Source organism: Lynx canadensis, chromosome D4 (genome assembly GCF_007474595.2).
Source record: "Lynx canadensis isolate LIC74 chromosome D4, mLynCan4.pri.v2, whole genome shotgun sequence".
NCBI lineage: Eukaryota > Metazoa > Chordata > Mammalia > Carnivora > Felidae > Lynx > Lynx canadensis.
This window is the reverse complement of record NC_044315.2, coordinates 86,155,230-86,176,321: the sequence shown is the minus strand read 5'-3', so window position 1 is coordinate 86,176,321 and position 21,092 is coordinate 86,155,230. Positions and strand designations below refer to the sequence as shown.

At 43.7% G+C, this 21,092-nt stretch overlaps 1 protein-coding gene across 2 annotated transcripts in view; it reads right to left on the bottom strand.

The window, feature by feature from the left end:
- STXBP1 (syntaxin binding protein 1) overlaps positions 1-20,591 on the bottom strand; it is a 74,596-nt gene extending 54,005 nt beyond the window's left edge. The window contains exon 1 of one of the 2 annotated variants that reach the window (XM_030293659.2): positions 20,441-20,591. In XM_030293659.2, coding sequence (XP_030149519.1) covers positions 20,441-20,477 — 37 coding nt within the window. In that variant the 5' untranslated portion in view covers positions 20,478-20,591. The remainder of the gene's footprint in view (positions 1-20,440) is intronic. The other variant, XM_030293660.2, reaches the window with a different exon arrangement.
- Between the last annotated feature and the right edge of the window lie 501 nt (positions 20,592-21,092).

Below are 21,092 nucleotides of genomic sequence, written 5' to 3'. Positions count from 1 at the left end.
CATCATTTCCTGTCTGACAGTGATTTGAATTGTTTTCTCTGTATGAGTCTTCTTCCAGAATAAATTCTTTACCTCAGTCTATGTGCCATATTTCTATCATTTTTTCCTTATCAAAGTTTCTCTCCCATGTAGTTGTTATCCGCCCCCCTCCCCCTTTTCTGCTTAAATCACCTAGACAGGGGCAATTCTCTCTGGTGGTCTGTTTAGATAAAAATGTACTCTCTTTGCCCCCTCCCCATGTTCCTAGGTATTATCTGAATACTGCCCTCAGAACACCAGCTGGTTGTGTATTGGGATAGTGGTCTTTGTCCAGCCTTCACTTAGGGAAGGGTGGGTGGTGGAGAACTGACTGGGGAAATTTGTCTCTCCATATTGTATAACGTAGCTCCATGCCAAAGACCACTCCACTGAAGAAGTATGTTGGGGTCCAGGAGGGAATACCCAGTATCAGAAGAAATGATCTTAGGTTTAACTTCATTCCCTGCTTCAGAGTGAGCTAATGAGCTCATTCAGAATGAAATTTTTTGGATTTGGGGCGTCCCAAATGTTGTTGGTTTTTTTTCCCACCTGTTTGTTTAGTCAGGCTTTTGTTTGCTGCCCAGTTAGCCCTAGAACTTTCGAAGACTGTTTCCATTCTCTCAGCAAGAAAGGAAAGGGGAAAAAAAAAAGTGGCCCAAAGTGCCAGTCATTTTGCTATGTTAAGAAACTAGGGTGTGGTGGTCCCCAGCTTCTGGCTGCTGGCCACTCCCCCTCCTTCCTTCCTGGAATTCAGTTCTTATAGATGATACAGTCTTATTTTTATTAATTTTTTATTTTTTATTTATTTTTTTTCAACGTTTATTTATTTTTGGGACAGAGAGAGACAGAGCATGAACAGGCGAGGGGCAGAGAGAGAGGGAGACACAGAATCGGAAACAGGCTCCAGGCACTGAGCCATCAGCCCAGAGCCCGACGCGGGGCTCGAACTCACGGACCGCGAGATCGTGACCTGGCTGAAGTCGGACGCCCAACCGACTGCGCCACCCAGGCGCCCCAATTTTTTATTTTTTTTAAGTTTACTTATTTATTTATACTGAGAGAGAGAGAGCACAAGCAGGTGAGGGGCAGAGAAAGAGGGAGAGAGAATCCCAAGCAGGCCCTGCATTGCCAGCACAGAGCCCAACATGACATGAGGTTCAAACCCACGAACTGTGAGATCATGACCTGAACCAAAACCGAGAGTTGGATGCTCAACCAACTGAGCCACCCAGGCACCCCTGACAATCTTGTTTTTAAATTCTGAGTCTGTGGTCTTCCTTTCTTTTTAAGATTTTACTTTTTGGGGGGCACCTGGGTGGCTCAGTCGGTTAAGTGTCCGACTTCAGCTCAGGTCATGATCTCGCGGTTCATGGGTTTGAGCCCCACATGGGACTCTGCACTGACAGCTCAGAGCCTGGAGCCTGCTTCAGATTCTGTCTCTCCCTCTCTCTCTGCCCCTCCCTGCTTGCACACACATACTCTCTCTCTCTCTCTCTCTCAAAAATAAACATTAAAATTAATTAATTAAATAAAATAAAAATATTTTATATATTTTTTAAGTAATCTCCATACCCAATGTAGCGCTCAATCTTACAACCTCAAGATCAAGAGTCATATGGTCCACCAACTGAGCCAGCCAGGTGCCCCTGTAGTCTTATTTTCTACAGTAGACGTGGGGTAAGTGACTTAGCAGGCCTAGGAAAGCTGAATCCATCTGAAGTGGAATCTTAAACCAAAAGTAGGAAATACTGAAAACCAACCAAATGTGCAAAATAGAATCCTCAACGGTTTGAGGAACTGGAAGAACCAGGTACCTCTAACACTTAAAAGAAGGTGGGTGGGGGCGAGTATAAGGCATGTTGGTAGAAAGGGACTTGGGAAACAGTTATACCCTAGATCCCGTCTACCACTTCCCATCACTGGGTGATTATCCTTCTCCCAACATGGCAGAACAATGAAAGTTTCCTCTCCAGAGAGTGTAGAGTCTACAGGGTCCCTGGACTGGGAGACCTAAGCCACAGCTCAGAGTGTGAGTCTAATACTGAAAACAGAGGGACTCAATGACCATGTGTGCAGCCTGCTGAAGACTACCCTCCACACCTCTGGCCCTCTCCATCCACTCATCTGCCAGCATTCTGGCAGCCAGACATTCATCCTCCAAGCAGGAGAGACTTCTCTGGAAAATCAAGCCCAAGAAGAAAAATCTAAAGACACTGTCATTGGGGATTCCCTAACAGCCCACCCAGTTCAGCCCCACCCGTAAGGCCAGAGTTCCAATCAGCATTTAAGTCTCTCTTCTTCATCACAAGCAGCCAGAGAGGATCTGCCACCCATCTAAGGAAAGTTCCTACATGGAAAATAGAGACCAAAGCAACAAAACCTGGAGGAAACAGACGATGCAGGGAATTTTTTATTTTTATTTTGTTTAAAGAGAGAGACACCACATCCATGAAACAAGAATAGAAGGCTATTAAAAAAAAAAATTAAAACACAGTATCAGAAATGTTTAAGAAACATGACAGCAGAAATTTAAAAGTAAATAGAAGGGTTAGGAAATCTGGAACACACAGCAAAGAGTCAAAGAGATAAATAACTGAAAAGATAAGAAAATTGGAGGACCAATCCAAGAGGTTCAACATCTAAATAGCATTAACTCCATAAAGAAAAAACTGAGAGGGAATCATTGTGAAATTATTTTTAAAATGTTCCCAGTAGTAAATGGCATAAGTTGCCAGACTGGAAGGTCCACTGAACGTCTAGCACAGGGATCACCAAACTATGGCCTGTGGGCCAAATTCAGCCTGCAGTCTGTTTTCGTGTAGACCTTAAGCTAAGAATGGCTTTTACACTTTCAAAGAGGTGGGGAAAAAAAGAAAGAAGATATGGCACGGATCATATGTGGACCACAAAAAACAAAGTATTTACTAGGTGGCCCTTTATAGAGAAAGTTGTCTGACCCTCGTCCAGCACAATGGATAAGGACAAACAGATACCAAGGCAAATCACTATGAAAGTCCACAGCACTGAGGAGAGAGTGGAAGTTTTTGAGGGGAAGATATGAGACACATACTAAAGGATCAGGAATCAAAGGCAAAACTAGAAACGAGAGGACAATGGAGCAATCTTCAAAATTCTGAAGGAGAATATTTCCAATGTAAGATTCTCTGTTCCTCCAAACCATCAATTAAGTACGAGAGTAAAATAAGGATATTTTCTGACGTGCAAGGCCTCCAAAAAACCACCTCCCTTTTTCCAGAAGCTCCTGGGAGGTGAGCTCCACCCAAACAGGAGAGTAAACCAAGAAACGAAGGTATGAAATACGGAAGACAGGATGATTCAAAACAAGAGAGGTGAGGGGTGCCTGGCTGGCTCAGTAGACGGGAGTGTGCAACTCTTGATCTTGGGGTTGTGAGTTCAAGCCCCACGTTGAGGTTACTTAAAAAAAAGTAAAGCTTAAGAAAAAAAAATCCCTCCCAGACACCATGAATTTGGGGTGCCCGGCTGGCTCAGTCAGTAGAGCATGCAACTCTGGATCTTGGGGTCATGAGTTTAAGCCCTACACTGGGTGCAGAGATTACATAAATACATAATAAAAAAACAAGAGAGGCGAAAAAAAATCCTGGGAGGATGGTGAACAGAAGGAAGCCGAGTAAGTGGTGTACCAGAGGGAAGATAACCAGTCTCAGAATGATGTGGGTTTATATTCACTCACTCAGTCCATGTGCCTGGTGCCCTTCATTCCATCATGGAGAGGCAGGTTCCCCTGCGGTATTGTTTCATATAGGGCAAATGTGCTGGTGATGAATTCTCTCCACTTTTTTTTTTTTTTAATATCTGAAAGTGTTTATTTTGCCTTGTTACTGAAGGATACAGCATATTCTCTGGAGTGTAGCATTCTAGGTTAATATTTTATATCTCTCAGTCCTTCAAAGTTACTGCTCGACTGCCTTTTAGCTTACATTGTTCCTGGCAAGAGATGTGCACCACCTTTATCTCTGCTCTGTATACAGCGTGTCTTTTCTCTTTGGTTAATTAAAACTTTGGGGGCACCTGGGTGGCTCAGTCGGTTGAGCATCCGTTCGTGAGTTCTTGAGTTCGAGCCCCACATAGGGCTCACTGTGGTCGGCGTAGAGCCTGCTTCCAATCCTCTGTCTCCCTCTCTGCCACTCCCCTGCTCACACTCTCTCTCTTAAAAATAAGTAAGACATTAAAAAATTTTTCTTTTTATAACTTTTTTAAAGCAATTTAGTTATAACGTGTCTTGGTGCAGAGTTCCTCATGTTGCTTATGCTTGGGGTTCACTGAACTTCTTGGATCTGAGAGTTTATAGTTTTCATCAAATTTGGAAATAGTTCCAAATACCCTCCCCCGTTCTTCTCCCCCCCCACCCCCACATTCTTCTCTCTTTTAGGGACTTCAATTATATAAATTGCACTCCTTGAAGTTGTCCCACAGCTCACTGATGTTTTCTGTTTTTCTCCTCAGTCTTTTTTGTTTCACTTTGGACAGTTTCTACCGCTATGTCTCCAAGTTCGCTATTTTTCTCTTCTGCAATGTCTAATCCCCTAACCCTTCAGTAAAAAAAAAAAAAAGAGAGAGAGAGAGAGAGAGATAAAAACAAAGATAGCAAGAGGTTAAGAATTGTTAAATCCAGGCAGGAGGTAGCAGGTGATTTATATTATTCTTTCAACTTTTCAGCATGTTGGACTTATTTTTAAGTTTATTTATTTATTTAGAGAGAGAGAACAAGTAGGGGAGGGGCAGAGAGAGGGGGGACTGAGGATCCAAAGCAGGCTCTGTGCTGACAGCAGAGAGTCCGATGGGGAGCTTGAACTCACAAACCATGAGATCATGACCTGAGCCCAATTTGGAAAGTCGGGACGCTTAACCAACTGAGCCACCCAGGCGCCCCTGTTGGATATTTTTAATAAGAGATTGGAGGCAGGGAAAGAATGGGTATTACCACCATGAGAAACTGACCAGATCTTTCAGTCTCAGTTAAAGCCTGGAAAAGGTTATTTCTCTAACTTGAATTTCAAAGTTCCTTAAAGGATAAGTAGGGATGGGGGGGAGGGGGACACAGAGGGAGAGACACCCAGCACACAACCAAAACAGTAAAGTTCAAGGTAACTCACCCTAGGATTATCTGAGGGAAAGCAAACTGGAAACTTCAGTAGCCACATGATTGCCTCATCTTAAAAACCTGAAGCACTTTTACCCAAAACATGATTAGGTCTGTAGGCTGAGTAATTTTTAAGGGGTCTGCCTCACAGGAGTCTATTGTGGAAAGCCTAGAGTGTGAAATTAACATAGAGCAGAGGGAGACTCTTGCTCAACTGCAATGTTTTATTTTCTCAAATCCCTAGCAACTAGTACCAACAATATTGATGTGTCCGGAGACCCGTAAGAGGCCTCTCTCCTTCCTCTCCTGGTTACATCAGTGCTCGAGAAGATGGGTGAAAAGGAACTATGAGAGAAGAGGGTCACCAAGGTTTGCTTTGCCCTGTCACTCTCAGTGATGGGGACTCCGAAAACCATCTAAGCCTAAAAGGTCTTCCTTTTCCCCCTCAGTTGCCAAACAGAAGCAGCTTTGTTCCTACTGCCATTAAAGGAAGTTCATGAGGATCATCTGTGACTGGATTAGAATGTACTGGAAAGTCCTGAGCAACATCTAAGCACAGTATAAGCGGCCTTTCCTCCCTCACTTTTGTAACACTGCTACTGGCTTATACCTGTCACTGTGAAAATCTACGCTGGCACAGACGTGAAAATGATACCGTCTGTCCCCAACAGCCACAGAGAAGGGAAAAAATCTGCCGCCAACTTTCATCCAACAAACTAGTATAATCTGACTTCCTGCTCTGGGTGGGAGTCTGGATGATGCTTCTAAGATTGTTCCCAGAGCCCAGATTCTACACTTTGATGCCATCTTGACATGGCCTAAATCCCAAATCCTCAGAGCTTTGCATTTTGACTGACTATAACCATATCCTTACTTCCTCCTCAAAACAATCCTGAACAATAAAGTTCATACAGACACAGAGTGACTTTAAGACACAGAGAGAAAAACTTTGGGAAAGTATCCAGGTCCCAGGCCTCCCAGTCTGGAGAGCAAAGACTCACTCCTAAATGCAGATTCCTGGTTGCCAGCTCAAGCCTGCTTTCAGACAATTTGAGGACGGGCCCCGTGACTGACAAAATCATAGACCCTGCTCTGCTAGATTCACCTTCCCATCTCTGACTCTCAAACCTGCTGGCTGCTCTTCCTATGTCCATTTGTAACGTCAGCGTCCCTTGGGGGGACCCCCAGGCCCTCTTCTCTCCTACACCCTCTCCTCTGTGATCTGACCCGATCCCCCAGCTTCAGTCACCTGATGACGCCACAATCCAAATGTCCAGTCCAGACCTTCGGGGCACATCTGCCCACTGCCTACTGGCCATCTCCCTTACATGGTCCGTAGGCACCTGAAAAGCAATGCCTATAAAAGCATACGTCCCCCAGCGAACTTGTTTTTCATCCTTTCGTATGGTACAACCTTCCAACTGGCTGACCAAGCCAGAAAACAGAATCTTTCCCAACTCCTTTTCCTCATCCTGCACATTCAAGCAATCACCATGACCTGACACTTCTTCCCCCGCAGTCTTCTTTGTGTGATTTTCTTCTCTCCACCCACTGCTACTTCTCCTTCCCTGGCAGAGCAAACCATGCTCACCTCCACTGTTCCCAGCCTGAGCCACCACAGTAGCTTCCTAATGGAATCCTCTGACCTCAGTCTCCCTCCCTCCCACCACCCTCCATGCAGCAACCAGAGATCTTTCTAAACTAAATCCTAACCAAGTCTCCCCCTGACTTAAAACCTTCACTGGTGTCCCACGGCTCCTGGAATAAAGATAACAGTCCTTCACAAGGGTAAGAGAGCCCCAAGCATCTCTCCCTCACTCCCCAGCTCCAGCTATATTGAGCCCTTCTCTCTTATTCTCTTGCCAAGCTGAGACATTCACCTACTTGACTTACTCTCCCTCAGGCCCCACCATCCTTCTCCTGGCTAACTCCTCCTCCTCCTCCTCCTCCTCCTCCTCCAGGTCTCCCTCAGCCTCCCTCATTCCCCAGGGTTTGCTGGAGGCTCTGCCATGTGCTCCAGTATCATCACACCATACTGCCTCTCTCAGGGCACTTATCCTGATGTGCTACCATTGCCTGTTCGAATCCCACTAGGACCAGATCTACTTGTACACCATTGTATCCACTGCCCTTAGCACAGCCTCTGGCACATAGGAGACTACATGGTTGAATGAGTTGAATGAGACTACATGGTTGAATACTGGTTGAATGAGTGAACACACTTGGTCCTAGAATCCTCTGAGGCATGCTGACATGGAAACAAGCTGTGATATATGGTCATCTCGGAAATCTTCCAAACAAGGAATTACTGCTGGAAAGTCTGATTTAAGTCTGTATCTTCACACCTAGGCTCCAGGAATTTTTTAAAAATTTGTTGTTGTTTTTTTCTACTTTTCTCTAGCTCTGATTTTGTTGTTGTCATTGTTCCCAAGGATTAATAGGTTTTCCTAATGTGATAAATACTTGATATCTCACTCACTTCCTACAAGGTCAGCTTTTAGGCCAGATAATTAATAGACATTTAAAGTGAAATACCATGGGGCACCCGGCTGGCTCAGTTGGTAGAGCATGTGATTCTTGATCTTGGAGTCATGAGTTTGGGCCCCACACTGGGTACAGAGTTTACTTATGAATATGTAAACAAATAAATAAAGTGGAATGTCAGTGGCATGTAAGAAACAGGAAAATTTAAAAAAAGGAATACTGGAAATCTGCCCTAGGAAAGCTTACAATCCGAGCCATCAGTAGTTACTCTTGCTTCAGAGCCGCAGAGACATAGATTAAACTCAGATCGGTGTGTATCAGAAGCAAATTGCTTTGTTTTAACCAATGCAAACTCTCCCAAAGGGCATCAGAATGGACAACATCTGGCTGTTGTCTAGTAATTATTAGATCCTGTGTCTATCAAAAGCATAGTGATTCATTTCCTGGACTCTCCTAATAACTTATTCACTAACTTTAAACAGTAAACTATTCTCTGTAGTTATATCTGTAAAGTAATAATAACCCTTTAGAGTAATTCTTTAATTCTTCCAAGCAATTTTTTTGTATATTATTTAATGTGACCCTTGAAAGAACTCTGTGCTGCTGGGAACAGCATTCCTAATTTAAAAATAAGTTTAATATGATGTCCAGGTCATCTAGCCGCTAAGCTTGAGAACTGGGACTATTAGCTGGACGTTCTGACTTCTGGTCCAGAACTTCTTCCACTTGCCCAATACTGCCTCTCACTGATTTTTTTAAATTTTGTTTTAATTTAAAAAAACATGTGGAGGGAAGAAGGTAAGTAAAACTCACACTTCTTAAAATTCAGATGAAATCTTGGATACCTCACCCTAACTTCAGTGGTAGGAACAGCCCTGCAGAGAAGCAACTGATTGAAGCAATGAAAAAAATCAAGCTGGGAGGGGAGGGGGCGCCAGGGTAGCTCAGTCAGTTAAGTGTCTGACTTGATATTAGCTCAGGTCACGATCTCACGGTTTGTGAGATGGAGCCCCTCGTAGGGCTCTGCACTGACAGCGTGGAGGCTGCTTGGGATTCTCTCTCTCTGCTCCTCTCCCATTTACACACACACTCTCTCTCAACATAAATAAACATTAAAAAAAAAAAAAAAGATCAAGCTGGGGATTCTCCAAGACTTCTCATACAGGCAAGCCATGGGACTAGGGTTCAAATTTTATGGCTATTGAGTTGCCAATGATAACTATAAAATTTGGCCTGACCACTCCACTAAATAAAAGATACTTCGTTAGCTGCCAAACACCTGTTCGTCTAAGAGATGCTGTGTGCCAAAAAAAAAGCCAGAGGGAAAAATCTTTCAGTGCACACTCAGTAAGTCCTTTTTGGATCCTGTGGCAGATATACGCTCTCTTATGCCTAATGCATAACACATGGATGTTACCTGAGTCCCAAATCATGTCTTATGGAAATTTTGGCCCAATTTAAACTGCTTATAACCCCATCATAAGAATGACATCTAGTTCAAAACAAAGGAGGATTATATTTAGAAATAAATGGCAAGTCAAAGCTGTACTCAGATGAAAATTCATATCCCTCGATACTTTTACAAGGAAAAACATTAACCAACCGTTTTATTCAAGAAATTAGAATAAGAACACACATGTACACAACACAAAGGAAAAAAAAGATTTTTTAAAACAGACAATTAAAATAGACAAGTCTCTAGCATGTATTTCCATGAAAATAATAACACAGGGTAAAGTGAGAAAGGGAATCATAATTACAAGTGCAGGAGCTATTTTCTAAATTATACAAATTTAATTTATAGTCAATAAATTAAAATCTTTTAGGTTGAAAAGCTTGTTTTAATTTTTGAGAAAGAGAGTGTGAGGGGGAGAGGGGGCAGAGAGAGTGGGAGAGAGAGAGAATCCCAAGCAGGCTCTGTACTGTCAGCACAGAGCCTGACTCAGGGCTCGAACTCATGAACAGTGAGATCATGACCTGAGCCAAAGTCGGACGCTTAACCAACTGAGCCACCCAGGCGCCCCATAAGGCCTGTTTTATAAGGAAATGCAAATTGCCAAAACTGACTGAAGAAGTAGACAACTGGAACAAACATATCAAAAACCTGTCAAGTATTTATCCTTTCTCCTCAAAGTCAAAGTTTTATAGGTAAATCACTTCTGGCAGTCAAGGAAGGGAATTCCTATGTTATTTCATCTATTTGGGAACATACAAAAAAATGGAAACTTCCCATTTCATTTAATAAGAGAAATTCTGATATCGAAAGCCTGACAAAGAGTTAAGAGAGAAAAAATTCACATACACATATGTAAAATATGGTGTTCAACTGTTCATTCCAAATATGTATTGAGCGCCTACTATGTACCAGGACTGTTTTAGGCGCTAGGGATACAGCAGTGAACAAAATAGTCTATGCTCTCATAGAGCTCACATTTGGCTAATGGAAGCAAGGATAAACAAACAAACGGGTAAGTATGAAATGTCAGCTAGTGACAGTTCAGCATAGTAAGGGAGGGAATAGGAAAGTTTCCATTTTATATAAAGTTGTGAAAGAAGACCTCACTGGCAAGGTGGTATTTGACTAGAGACTTAAAGGAATTAAGGGAACAAGCATATTTCAGACATAGGGAATGAAAAATACAAAGCCCTGGGATGGGAATATACATGAAATGTTCAAAGAAGAGCCAGAGGCTCCAATATTAATAAATGTAGATGCATAAACAATAAGCAGAATTTTACAATACAGAAAAAGGATAATACATAATAACAAAGTTCATTTCAGAATTGCAATGATATCCAATATTAGAATTAATGAGATTACATTAATAGATTAAATAAGAACACCTATACGATCATCTCAAAAGAAACTGAAAAAGTAGTTAATACTAATTTAAAAAACAAATTCTTAGTAACCTGGAACTAAAAGGAAGTAGTTCAAATATCACTTCCTGAGGGAAGCTTTCTCTAACCTCCCCTGGTTTATGCCAGGCCTCCCTGTTAACAGTGTAAGCCTCCCTGCTTATACTGTCCTGTACCATTCCTTTGTAATTTTTTTAATCATAACTATAACTAAACTAATTTTTGGTCTAAGTATAAGACAACAACATTAGGATCCTTAAAAAAGTGAGGAGTTTAGAGAGGCCTGGCTGCCTCACTGGTAGAGCATGCAACTCTTGGCCTCAGGGTAGTGAGTTTGACCCCACACTGGGCATGAAGCCTACTAAAAATAAAAAATAGGGGCGCCTGGGTGGCTCAGTCAGTTGAGCGTCCGACTTTGGCTCAGGTCATGATCTTGTGGTTTGTGAGTTCGAGCCCCGCATTGGGCTCTGTGCTGACAGCTCAGAACCTGGAGCCTGCTTCAGATTCTGTGTCTCCCCCTCTCTCTGCCCCTCCCCTGCTCATGCTCTGTGTCTCTTTGTCTCTCAATAACAAATAAACATTAAAAAATTTTTTTAATAAAAAATAAATGAGGAGTTTAAATTTTTTTTAATGTTTATTTATTTTTGAGAGAGATAGAAACAGAGTGTGAGCAGGGGAGGGGCAGAGAGAGGAGGAGACACAGAATCCGAAGCAGGCTCCAGGCTCTGAGCTGTCAGCACAGAGCCCAATGTGGAGCTTGAACTCACGAACCACGAGATCATGACCTGAGCCCAAGTCAGACGCTTAACCAACTGAGCCACCCAGGTGCCCCAAGTAAGTGAGGAGTTTAAAAAACACGACACCTTTAGGGACACCTGGGTGACTCAATCAATTAAGCATCCAACTCTTGGTTTCGGCTCAGGTCATGATCTCACAGCCTTGTGGGTTCAAGCCCCATATTGGGCTCTGCGCTGGCAGTGCAGAGCCTGCTTGGAATTCTCTCTCTCCCTCTCTCTCTGTCCCTCCCCTTCTTGTGCTGTCTCTGTCTCTCTCAAAATAAATTTTAAAAATTAAAAGAAATTAAAAATTAAAAATACGACACTTTCAATTAATAAACTGGGAATAAAGACCTAATGGGACCACTCAGTAACAATAACTTTTAAATTTTATTTTTTTTTAAGTTTATTTATTTTGAGAGAGAGACAGAGACAGAGTAGGGGAGAGGCAGAGAGAGGGAGAGACAGAATCCCAAGCAGGCTCTGTGCTGCCAACACAGAGCCTGACGCAGGGCTCAAACTCAACAAACCATGAGATCATGACCTGAGACAAGATCAAGAGTCAGATGCTTAACCAACTGAACCACCCAGGTGCCCCAATAACTTTTAAATTTTAATGAATTGTCTAAAAGGACATAGAATCACAACCATCACAAGAAAAATGTAGTTTTTAATCAAAAGTATACAGAAAAATAGAAAGTAGATGATTACAGAAATAGATCAACTGGTCAGATTTATGTACATACTTATCATTTACTGAAGATTTCCACTTTCACATTTAAAAGAGTAAAAGTAATAACTTCAAATGAAAATAATATGTAGATTAAAAATGTAATTATAACAATCTAATTTAAAAATGGACAAAGGGGACACCCGGGTTGCTCAGTCGGATAAGCGTCCAAATTCAGCTCAGGTCATGATCTCACAGTCCACGAGTCTGAGGCCCGCAGCAGGTTCTGACAGCTCAGAGCCTGGAGCCTGCTTCGGATTCTGTCTCCCTCTCTCTCTGCCCCTCTCCTGCTCATGCTCTGTCTTTCTCTGTGTCTCAAAAATAAGTAACGTTAAAAAAAAATTTTTTTTTAATGGACAAAGGATCTGTGTAGATATCTTTTCAAAGATGTACAAATGGCCCAATAAGCACATGAAAAAAAAATGCTTATCAACAGCCATCATGGAAACGCAAATCAAAACCACAATGGAGGGCCACATGGGTGGCTCAGTCGGTTAAGTGTCCAACTCCTGATTTTGGCTCAGGTCATGATCTCAGGGTTCATGGTTGGACTCCATGCTGGCAGTGTAGAGCCTGTTTGGGATTCTCTCTCTTTCTCTCTCTGCCCCTCCCCTGCTTGCGCTCACTCACATGCACACGCTCCCTCTCTCTCTCAAAATAAATAAATAAATTTAAACAGTTTGAAAATTCCTCAAAGAGTTAAATACAGAGTTACCATATGACCCAGCAATTCTATTACCTAGGTATCTACCTAAGAGAATTGAAATGACATGTTAAAAAAATAAAAAGAGTAAAATAAATGTAACATAAATTGGTCTATTCCATGAATGTGGTATATTGCTCCATTTATTTAAGCCTTTTCGATTTCTTTCATCAGTATTTTACAGCTTTCAGCGTACAGATCTAAAATATATTCCATTAGATTTATACCTAAGTCTCTCGTGTGTCTTTTTTTTTCACTCAACTGTAAATGGTCCTATTTTAAATTTCAATTTCTATACAAATTTTTGTAAACTGACTTTGTATTCTGCAACCCTGCTAAACCATATGTAATTCTCATCAGAGGGTTGCTCCCTTATTTGTAAAGCTAGGAATTATGATTTTCACATTGCAATATAGCTAAGAAACTAAAACTTTAAAAGTAAATTTGTTAAAATGCTAATTCTTCCCAAACTGATTTATAGATTCAACACAATTCCAATGAAAATCCCAGAAAGATTTTTCAAATAGAAATAGATAAGCTAATTCTATAATTTATATGGAAAAGCAAATGAACCAAAAGAACAAAAACAATTATGAAAAAGAAGAAAAAAGTTGGAGAACTCACAATACCTGGTTTCCAGTCTTACTTTAAAGCTACAATAATTGAGACAGAGTGGATGTTGGTGAAAACATACATATAGATCAATGAAACAGAACAGGAAGTCCAGAAATGCACACACCCATGTATGGCCAACTGATTTTCATCAAAGAACAAAGACAATTCAATGGAAAAATGGATTTTTAAAAAATGGGAAAAAGAGCAGTCTTTTCAACAAATGGGGCCAGAACTGAACATTCACATACAAAAAAATTCACACACACACACACACACACACACACACACACACACACACGAACCTAACTCACATGATATACAAAAATTAACTCAAAATGGATGAAAGACTAAATATAATGCCTAAAACTATAAAACTTCTAAAAGAAAACACAGAAAATATATAAAACACAGAAAATCCTTTTGAACTTGGGGTAGGCAAAGATATCTTCAATAGGATACTGAAAACACAATCCATTAAAGATGGACTTCATCAAAATTTAGAACTTCTTTTCTGAAAACTACTGTTCATAAAATGAAAAGACAAGACATAAACTGTGTGAAAATCATATAATTGATAAAGGACTTGCACCCAGAATATATAAAGACCTCTCAAAACTCAATCATAAGAAAATAACGCAATAAAAAATATGCAAAAGATTTGGGCATTTCTTTTTTTTTTTTTTTTTTTAATTTTTTTTTTCAATGTTTATTTATTTTTGGGACAGAGAGAGACAGAGCATGAACGGGGGAGGGGCAGAGAGAGAGGGAGACACAGAATCGGAAACAGGCTCCAGGCTCCGAGCCATCAGCCCAGAGCCTGACGCGGGGCTCGAACCCACGGACCGCGAGATCGTGACCTGGCTGAAGTCGGACGCTTAACCGACTGCGCCACCCAGGCGCCCGATTTGGGCATTTCAACAAAGATATAGAGATGACAATAAAGGCATGAAAAAATGCCTCTCACCATCATCAATCGTTAGCAAAATGCAAATTAAAATCATGAGATACCATGGGGCACCTGGGCGGCTCAACTGGTTAAGCATCCAGCTCTTGATCTCGGCTCAGGTCATGATCTCATGGTTTGTGAGATCAAGCTCAGCACTGGGCTCTCTGCTGACAGAGCAGAGACTGCTTGGGATTCTCTCTCTCCCACTCTCTCTCTCTGCGCTTCCCCTGCTCACATTCTTTCCTTCTCAAAATAAACTTAAAACAAAGCCATGAGATACCAATACCTATCAGAAGGGCTACAATTTTACAAACTTGTAAGACCATGCACTAACAAGGATGCTGGTAGGAATGTAAAATGGTATAGCTACTTTGGAAAACAATTTGACAGTTTCTTATAAAGTTAACATACACCTATCATATGACCCATTAATTCCACTCCTGGGGATTTATATATCCAAGTGATCTGTTCACATAGAAACCCGTGTGTGAATGTTTGCAGAAGCATTCGCAATTGTCCAAAGTACAAATTACTAAGACGTCCTTCGGCTGGCAAAGGGATAAACCAAGTGGTGCATCGGCACAAAAGAACAGCAGTCAGCAATGAGAAGGGACGAACTACAGATACATGCGACATGATGACTCTCAGGCATTATATACTAACATTAAAGAGGTCATATTCAGAAAGCTCCGTACTGTATGATTCCACTGAAGTGCCATTCTGGAAAAGGCAAAACTGCAGAGACAGAGAACAGTTCAGTGTTTGCCCAAGGCTGGGTGTGGAAGGAGAGGCCGACAGAAAGGGCAGCACGAGGGAATTTGAGGGGGTAATGACACTATTCTGTATTTTGGGTATGGCGGTGGTTATATGACCGTAGGTAACGGCTGAAATGTGAAAAACTGCTCACTAAAAAGGGTAAATATGACTGCATGCAAATTATACCTTGATTTTAAGACTGGGAAAAATACATGTATAATATATCTCAAAATATACTTGTTATTTGTACGCTAACCAAAGTTTCTACAGAAAAAAGAGAAGTGTGAGAACAAAGACTGCTTCTTTCTAGGCGTCCTCTCAACTTCCGACACATCCTATGAATCATGGCCCCATCTGAAAAACGTATGTACTTAATGTACAAATCAAAACTGCATTCTTTTCCAGAGGAATGTGATTCTTATAAACAAACATGAGGAGAAATCACTAACAGCTAGGAAACAACAAGAAAGACAAATAGTACATTTTGAACTCCTTACATCGTTGTAACACTGACGAAACTTCAGGGAACAGAAATAACCCTGGATTACAACTCAGATTTATATGATTGAGACATTATTTATTACCATAAAATAGATATAAAATGCCACACACAAAAAATTATCCTTTCTCTTACATTCTCTTTGTAAAGAGTACAAAACGAGTATATTTTATAGAAAAAAAAATAAAGAAAAAAGGGTAAAAAGACATGAGTAGAACTGGAAACAGAAGTAGGGTCAGATTACAAACCTGTCCATAGGCTCTTAAGGTCGATTCTCCCATTTTCCAGTTTATTTGCACCTCTCAAGAAATTTATCCGAGGGGCGCCTGGGTGGCTCAGTCAGTTAAGTATCTGACTCTTGATTTCAGCTCAGGTCAGGATCTCGCAGTTCGTGAGTTTGAGCCCTGTGTGGGGCTCTGTGCTGACAGCTCAGAGCCTGGAGCCTGCTTTGGATTCTGCGTCTCCCTCTCTCTCTCTGCCCCTCCCCCATTCGCACGCACGCGTTCTCTCTCTCTCTCTCTCTTCTCTCTCTCTCAAAAATAAACATAAAAAAAAAAAGAAATTTATCTAAGACTCTGCTTTCTCCCCCAAAACTGTGGCCCCACAGGACAGAGCTAGTCAATCTCTTCTCATAATCCTCTAATACTTACTGACCCACCTTGTGGATCTTTTCATGATGAGAATATTTATTGAAGTTACTGGATGCCAAGAACTGTGCTAAGTGCTATACCTGCACTAGTTCATTGAACACTCATAGAACCCCACAAAGGTAAGTGCTATTGTTACTCACTTTATATTTTAAAAAATTGAGGCACAAAAACGTTCAATTATTTGCCAAAGTCACATGGCTAATAAGTGGTGAACCAGAATTTTATCCCAGGTAGTCTAATTCCAAGAGCCCAGTCTCTAAATTGCTACATATAAAGATTAAGTTATTCATTCAACATCTATTGAGTACCAAGCACTAATTCATTCCTACACTAACGATAGACATAAGAACAACCAGGTTCGGAGTGCCTGGGCTGGCTCAGTTGATTGAGTGTCAGACTCTTGATCTAGGCTCAGGTCATGAGCTCACAGTTCATGGGATCGAGCCCCAGGCATGGGGGCTCTGTGCCGGTAGCACCAAGGCTGCTTGGGCTTCTCTCTCTCCCCGCCTCTCTCTGCCCCTCCCCCACTCACGCACACACTCGCTCAAACTAAATAAACTTAAAAACAAAAGAGTAAGACCAGGTTTTACTCTACCCTCCAAGAACTTCTGGTCTAGCTGGGCAAGGCTAACAACAAAGAAGTATAAAACACTGAGTATATCCTGTGTGGGGGAAGTGACAGGGGGGTGACAGGGAAAACTTGGGGTTACCAGAGAAAGCTCCTCAGCATTGTCTATGTCCATCACAACAATATGAGTGTCCCATATTTTAGTCTCCCATGGTTCTAGCAGGCTGTGAACAAACACTGCTGAATGAACAGCTTAAAGTTGACCTACCTCCTCTACTTCTGTTGTGCCTGTACCTACTGCCGCTCTAAAACTTAACTCAAAAAGATGCGACAAGAATGGGTCACCTGGATGGCTCAGTCGGTTAAGCTTCCCACTTCGGCTCAGGTCATGATCTCATGGACGTTGGGTTCGAGCCCCGCGTCGGGCTCTGTGCTGACAGCTTGGAGCCTGGAGCCTGCTTCTGATTCTGTGTTTCCCTCTCTTTCTGCCCCTTCCCCACTAGCCCTCGGTCTCTGTCTCTGTCTCTGTCTCTCTCTCTCTCTCAAAAATACACATTAAAAAAAAATGTGACAAGAAGCCAAAAACTACATTTATCTTGCTGTCCACTGTATATCCTTCACTCATTCATTTAATAAACATTTACTGATGGCTGACTGTGAGTCAGCCACTTCTCTTGGCATGGAGTACAGTGGTGAACATGTAAGATAAAGACCCTGCTCTCCTGGAAGTCACATTCGAGTGGATGAAACAATCAAAGAAATGCAAAAACCCCCACACGAACAAAACAAAAAACTGAACCAGATCTTTCAATTCATTTCAAATGCTACAAGAAAATAAAATGAGGAAATATGATCATCAACAATATCAGGTGTTAATTTAAATTGGGAAGACCAGGCTGTGTAGGGGACATGTTGGTTTAAAAAAATCTTTATTTTATTTTATTTTTAGAGAAAGAAACACTAAAAATCTCATTCAAAATTGGGAGCCAGAATTAACCTGTGTCATTTACAAAGAACTGCAATTATATTTTTTCCCAAAATTTATACACGGCTCAATTGTGCTGGGGCGCCTGGGTGACTCAGTCAGTGAAGTGTCCGACTTCGGCTCAGGTCATGATTTCACAGTTCGTGGGTTTGATCCCCACATCAGGCTCTGTGCTGACAGCTTACTTCAGATTTGGTGTCTCCCTCTCTCTCTTCCCCTTCCCGGTTCACACTCTCTCTCAAAAGTAAACATTTTTAAAAATTTTTTTAAAAAGAAAAAAAGAAAAAGAACAGATGCTGTTCACACATTCACCAATTTTATATAAAACTGATTTGATTTTCATAAGCAGTGGCTTTGCTTTACTTCAGTAAAGAAATTTTGGCCATATTGGGGAGCCTGGGTGGCTCAGCTGGTTGAGCGTCTGACTTTGGCTCAGGTCATGATCTCACGGTCCGTGAGTTCGAGCCCTGAGTCGGGCTCTGTGCCGACAGCTTGGACCCTGGCGCCTACTTCTGATTCTTCTGATTCTGTGTCTCCCTCTCTCTCTGTCCCTCCCCTGCTCGCTCTCTGTCTTTCTATCAAAATTTAATAAACATTAAAAACAATTTTAAGACATTTTGGCCATATTGCATTCATGTTTTTTTTTTTTTTTTTTTTTTTTTTTTTACCTCTATGCTGCTTCTAAAAAAGGGAACGGCTACTAAGGAGCTACCTGCATGAACAAAGGTCCTGGCAAAAGGATGCAAAAACTTGCTTCTATAACACTTAGGGTTTTTGTCTCAAAGGCACAATATTCAAATCCAACATTTGAAAGAATGTAACATGTAACATAACATTCTGTATTTCAAAACCCTTTAAAATGGCTTCTGGAAGGAAATTGTATGTATAGAGTAACAAAGGTAGTTATTTTTTACAAACGTTGCAAGTAAATGGACATGAGGTTTTAAAAAATTAATTAACACTGATTTTGGCAAGTCATTTAACTGCTATGAGCCTCCATTTCTTTCCCACAGGTAAAACGACATTAGAGGATCCCTCATGGGTCCTCTTCCAGCCCTAAATGCCTTGATTCTCCTAAGGAAATAGAATGTATATGATTCAGAAACTTTATGCATGAGGAAGGCAGGTGTTATTGTGGACACTTTTTAAAAAGTGCTCATTTGGGGTTCAGTTTTTATGACAATTTTCTTCTGATGCTATAGGTGAGGTAAGGGTGTAAAACAAGTGAGAATATTTCCTATATACCAACAGAAAATATGGGGAAGAAAAACAGTTATGATGTTCAGAAGGAACGCTACCCGGCCTTAAATGCTGGACGGGAGAGCCCTATAATAATAGAATCACTGGAAAGGAAACTGTAATTTCCACTTTTATTTTATTTCCTTTTTTATCCTCTCCTGCAGAGAAAAGTCCAGCTTTAATTTTCTAAATCCGAAAGAGGTACCGAAAGTCACGGAAATCCCTACACGTTTTTTATTAAAGACAGGGCCAAAATATTGAAGAGGCACTATCTGCCTACACCAATCATCAATCTTCCTTAGCGCCGAGGACGCCGTTTCCAAATATTATCACCACCAGCCCTCACTCCGCTGCAGCCGACACTCACCAACATCCATTTTTAAAAATCCATTTACGCTGAGCCTTTCATCCAAACCCATCAACAACCATTTCCCTGCAACCGTGGTTTGGACTGCCCGAAACGTCCAGCCAAGCAAGGGTTGAGTCCTGCCAACAGGGAGACTGCAGACTGCGGTGCTGGGCAGGGCAGGGCCGCTCCTCCCGCCGCACGCCAAAGCTTTCCGCCTCTCCCGAGTGATTTAAGAGGGTTCGGGACCCAGATAAGACCCCGCCCTTGCAGCCACGACCCCGGAACGGGAGGAGGAGAGAGGCGGCCTCAGCCCTGCAGAGCCAAGCCTTTGGAAAAACAGGCAGCTCCTCCCCAGCGGCCAGCGGCGGCCCAGGCTGGGCGAGCGGCGCGTCGGAGCCGGTGCGCGCCCAGCGGCTCCCAGGTGGGTCTCCGCAGCCGGGGACCGCGGCCCGGGCTCCCGGAGGGGGTGGGGGTGGCGGCGCGGGCCGCGATCTCGCCCGTCACGATTCACCCAGCAGAGTGGGAAAGAGGGAGGGACTGGAGGCAGAAAACGGAATGGAATCAGGGAGCTCGGGGAATAAAGAAGGAAGGGGAGAAGGGAAGGGGGGGAGGTGATGGGAGTGAAGAACGGGGGTGCAGGGGAGGGTGATGGGTGAGGAAGGGGAGGGTGATGGGCTGCAGGGGATACAGGCGAGGCGAAGGGGAGGGATGGGGTGCTCGGGGTGAAGGGGGAGGAAGAAGGAATGGCGTGAAGGGGGATGGGGTGAAAGAGAAATGGGGGCGAGGAGGGAGCGATGGGGTGAAGGGGGATGCGAGTAAAGAGGGAAGAGAGGAGTGGGGATGAAGAGGAGGGATGGGTGAAAGAGGATGGGGTGAACAGGGGAGGGGTGGGATGCAGGGGGAGGAATGCGGGAAGCGGAGAGCGGGGGAAGCAGGGAAGCGGGCGCGGGCCGCTGGAGGCCAGGAGGGACTTCCCTGCGAGGAGGGCGGCGCCGAAATAACGGGACCCTCCCAGCCCGGAGCCCCCGGTCGGGCGGGGCGAGCCGCCGGCGTGGAGGCCAGGCGCCGCGGCAGGTACGGCGCCCCACTCCTGCCGGGCAGCCGCAGCTCTCGCCTGCGGGAGGACCCCGACTCCACTTACTCTCTCCGACCACGGCTTTGAGGCCAATGGGGGCCATCGTGCTGCGCGACTCTTCGGGCACCGAGTCTCCTCAAGCGACGCCCGCGGACACGGCGCCTCCCCAGGTCAGCGCGCTCTGCTGGCCGCAGCCCTCCGCTCCGCAGCCTCGCTCGGGCTCGACTGAAGCGCGGACTCGGCGCGGAGGCGCGACGCGAACCAGAGTGAGGCTGCCGACCTGCCGGCGCGCGCGCGCGCGCGCGGGCGGGGCCGGCCGGGGGCGGGGCCTCGTGCCAGCCGTCCCCGTCACCCGCGCGCCTCCGCCAATCGCACTGCGGCCCGGGGGCTCGGCCCCGCCCGCCGAGATGCGGCTGGGCGCGAGGCGGTTCCTGGCTGGCGCGAAAGCCGCGCCCTCCCCCTCACCTCACGCGCCGCGCGCACCCGGCCAGTCGCGCGCTCCCAGGGCGCAGGGTCCTAAAGTCTCCGTCGCCGCCTCCGCACCTGGCCACGGGCTACTGACGAGCTCCGTCGTCCTGAAACCGCGTTATGTCCTGTCTTTCCTCTTTCTGGGAACCCTCCATTTCCCCCCTTGCCCACATTAGGAACTCAGAGCCTCCTAACCACAACATAACTGGAGGTTTATCGACGTTATCTTTGCTCCCGGTACCTATATCCA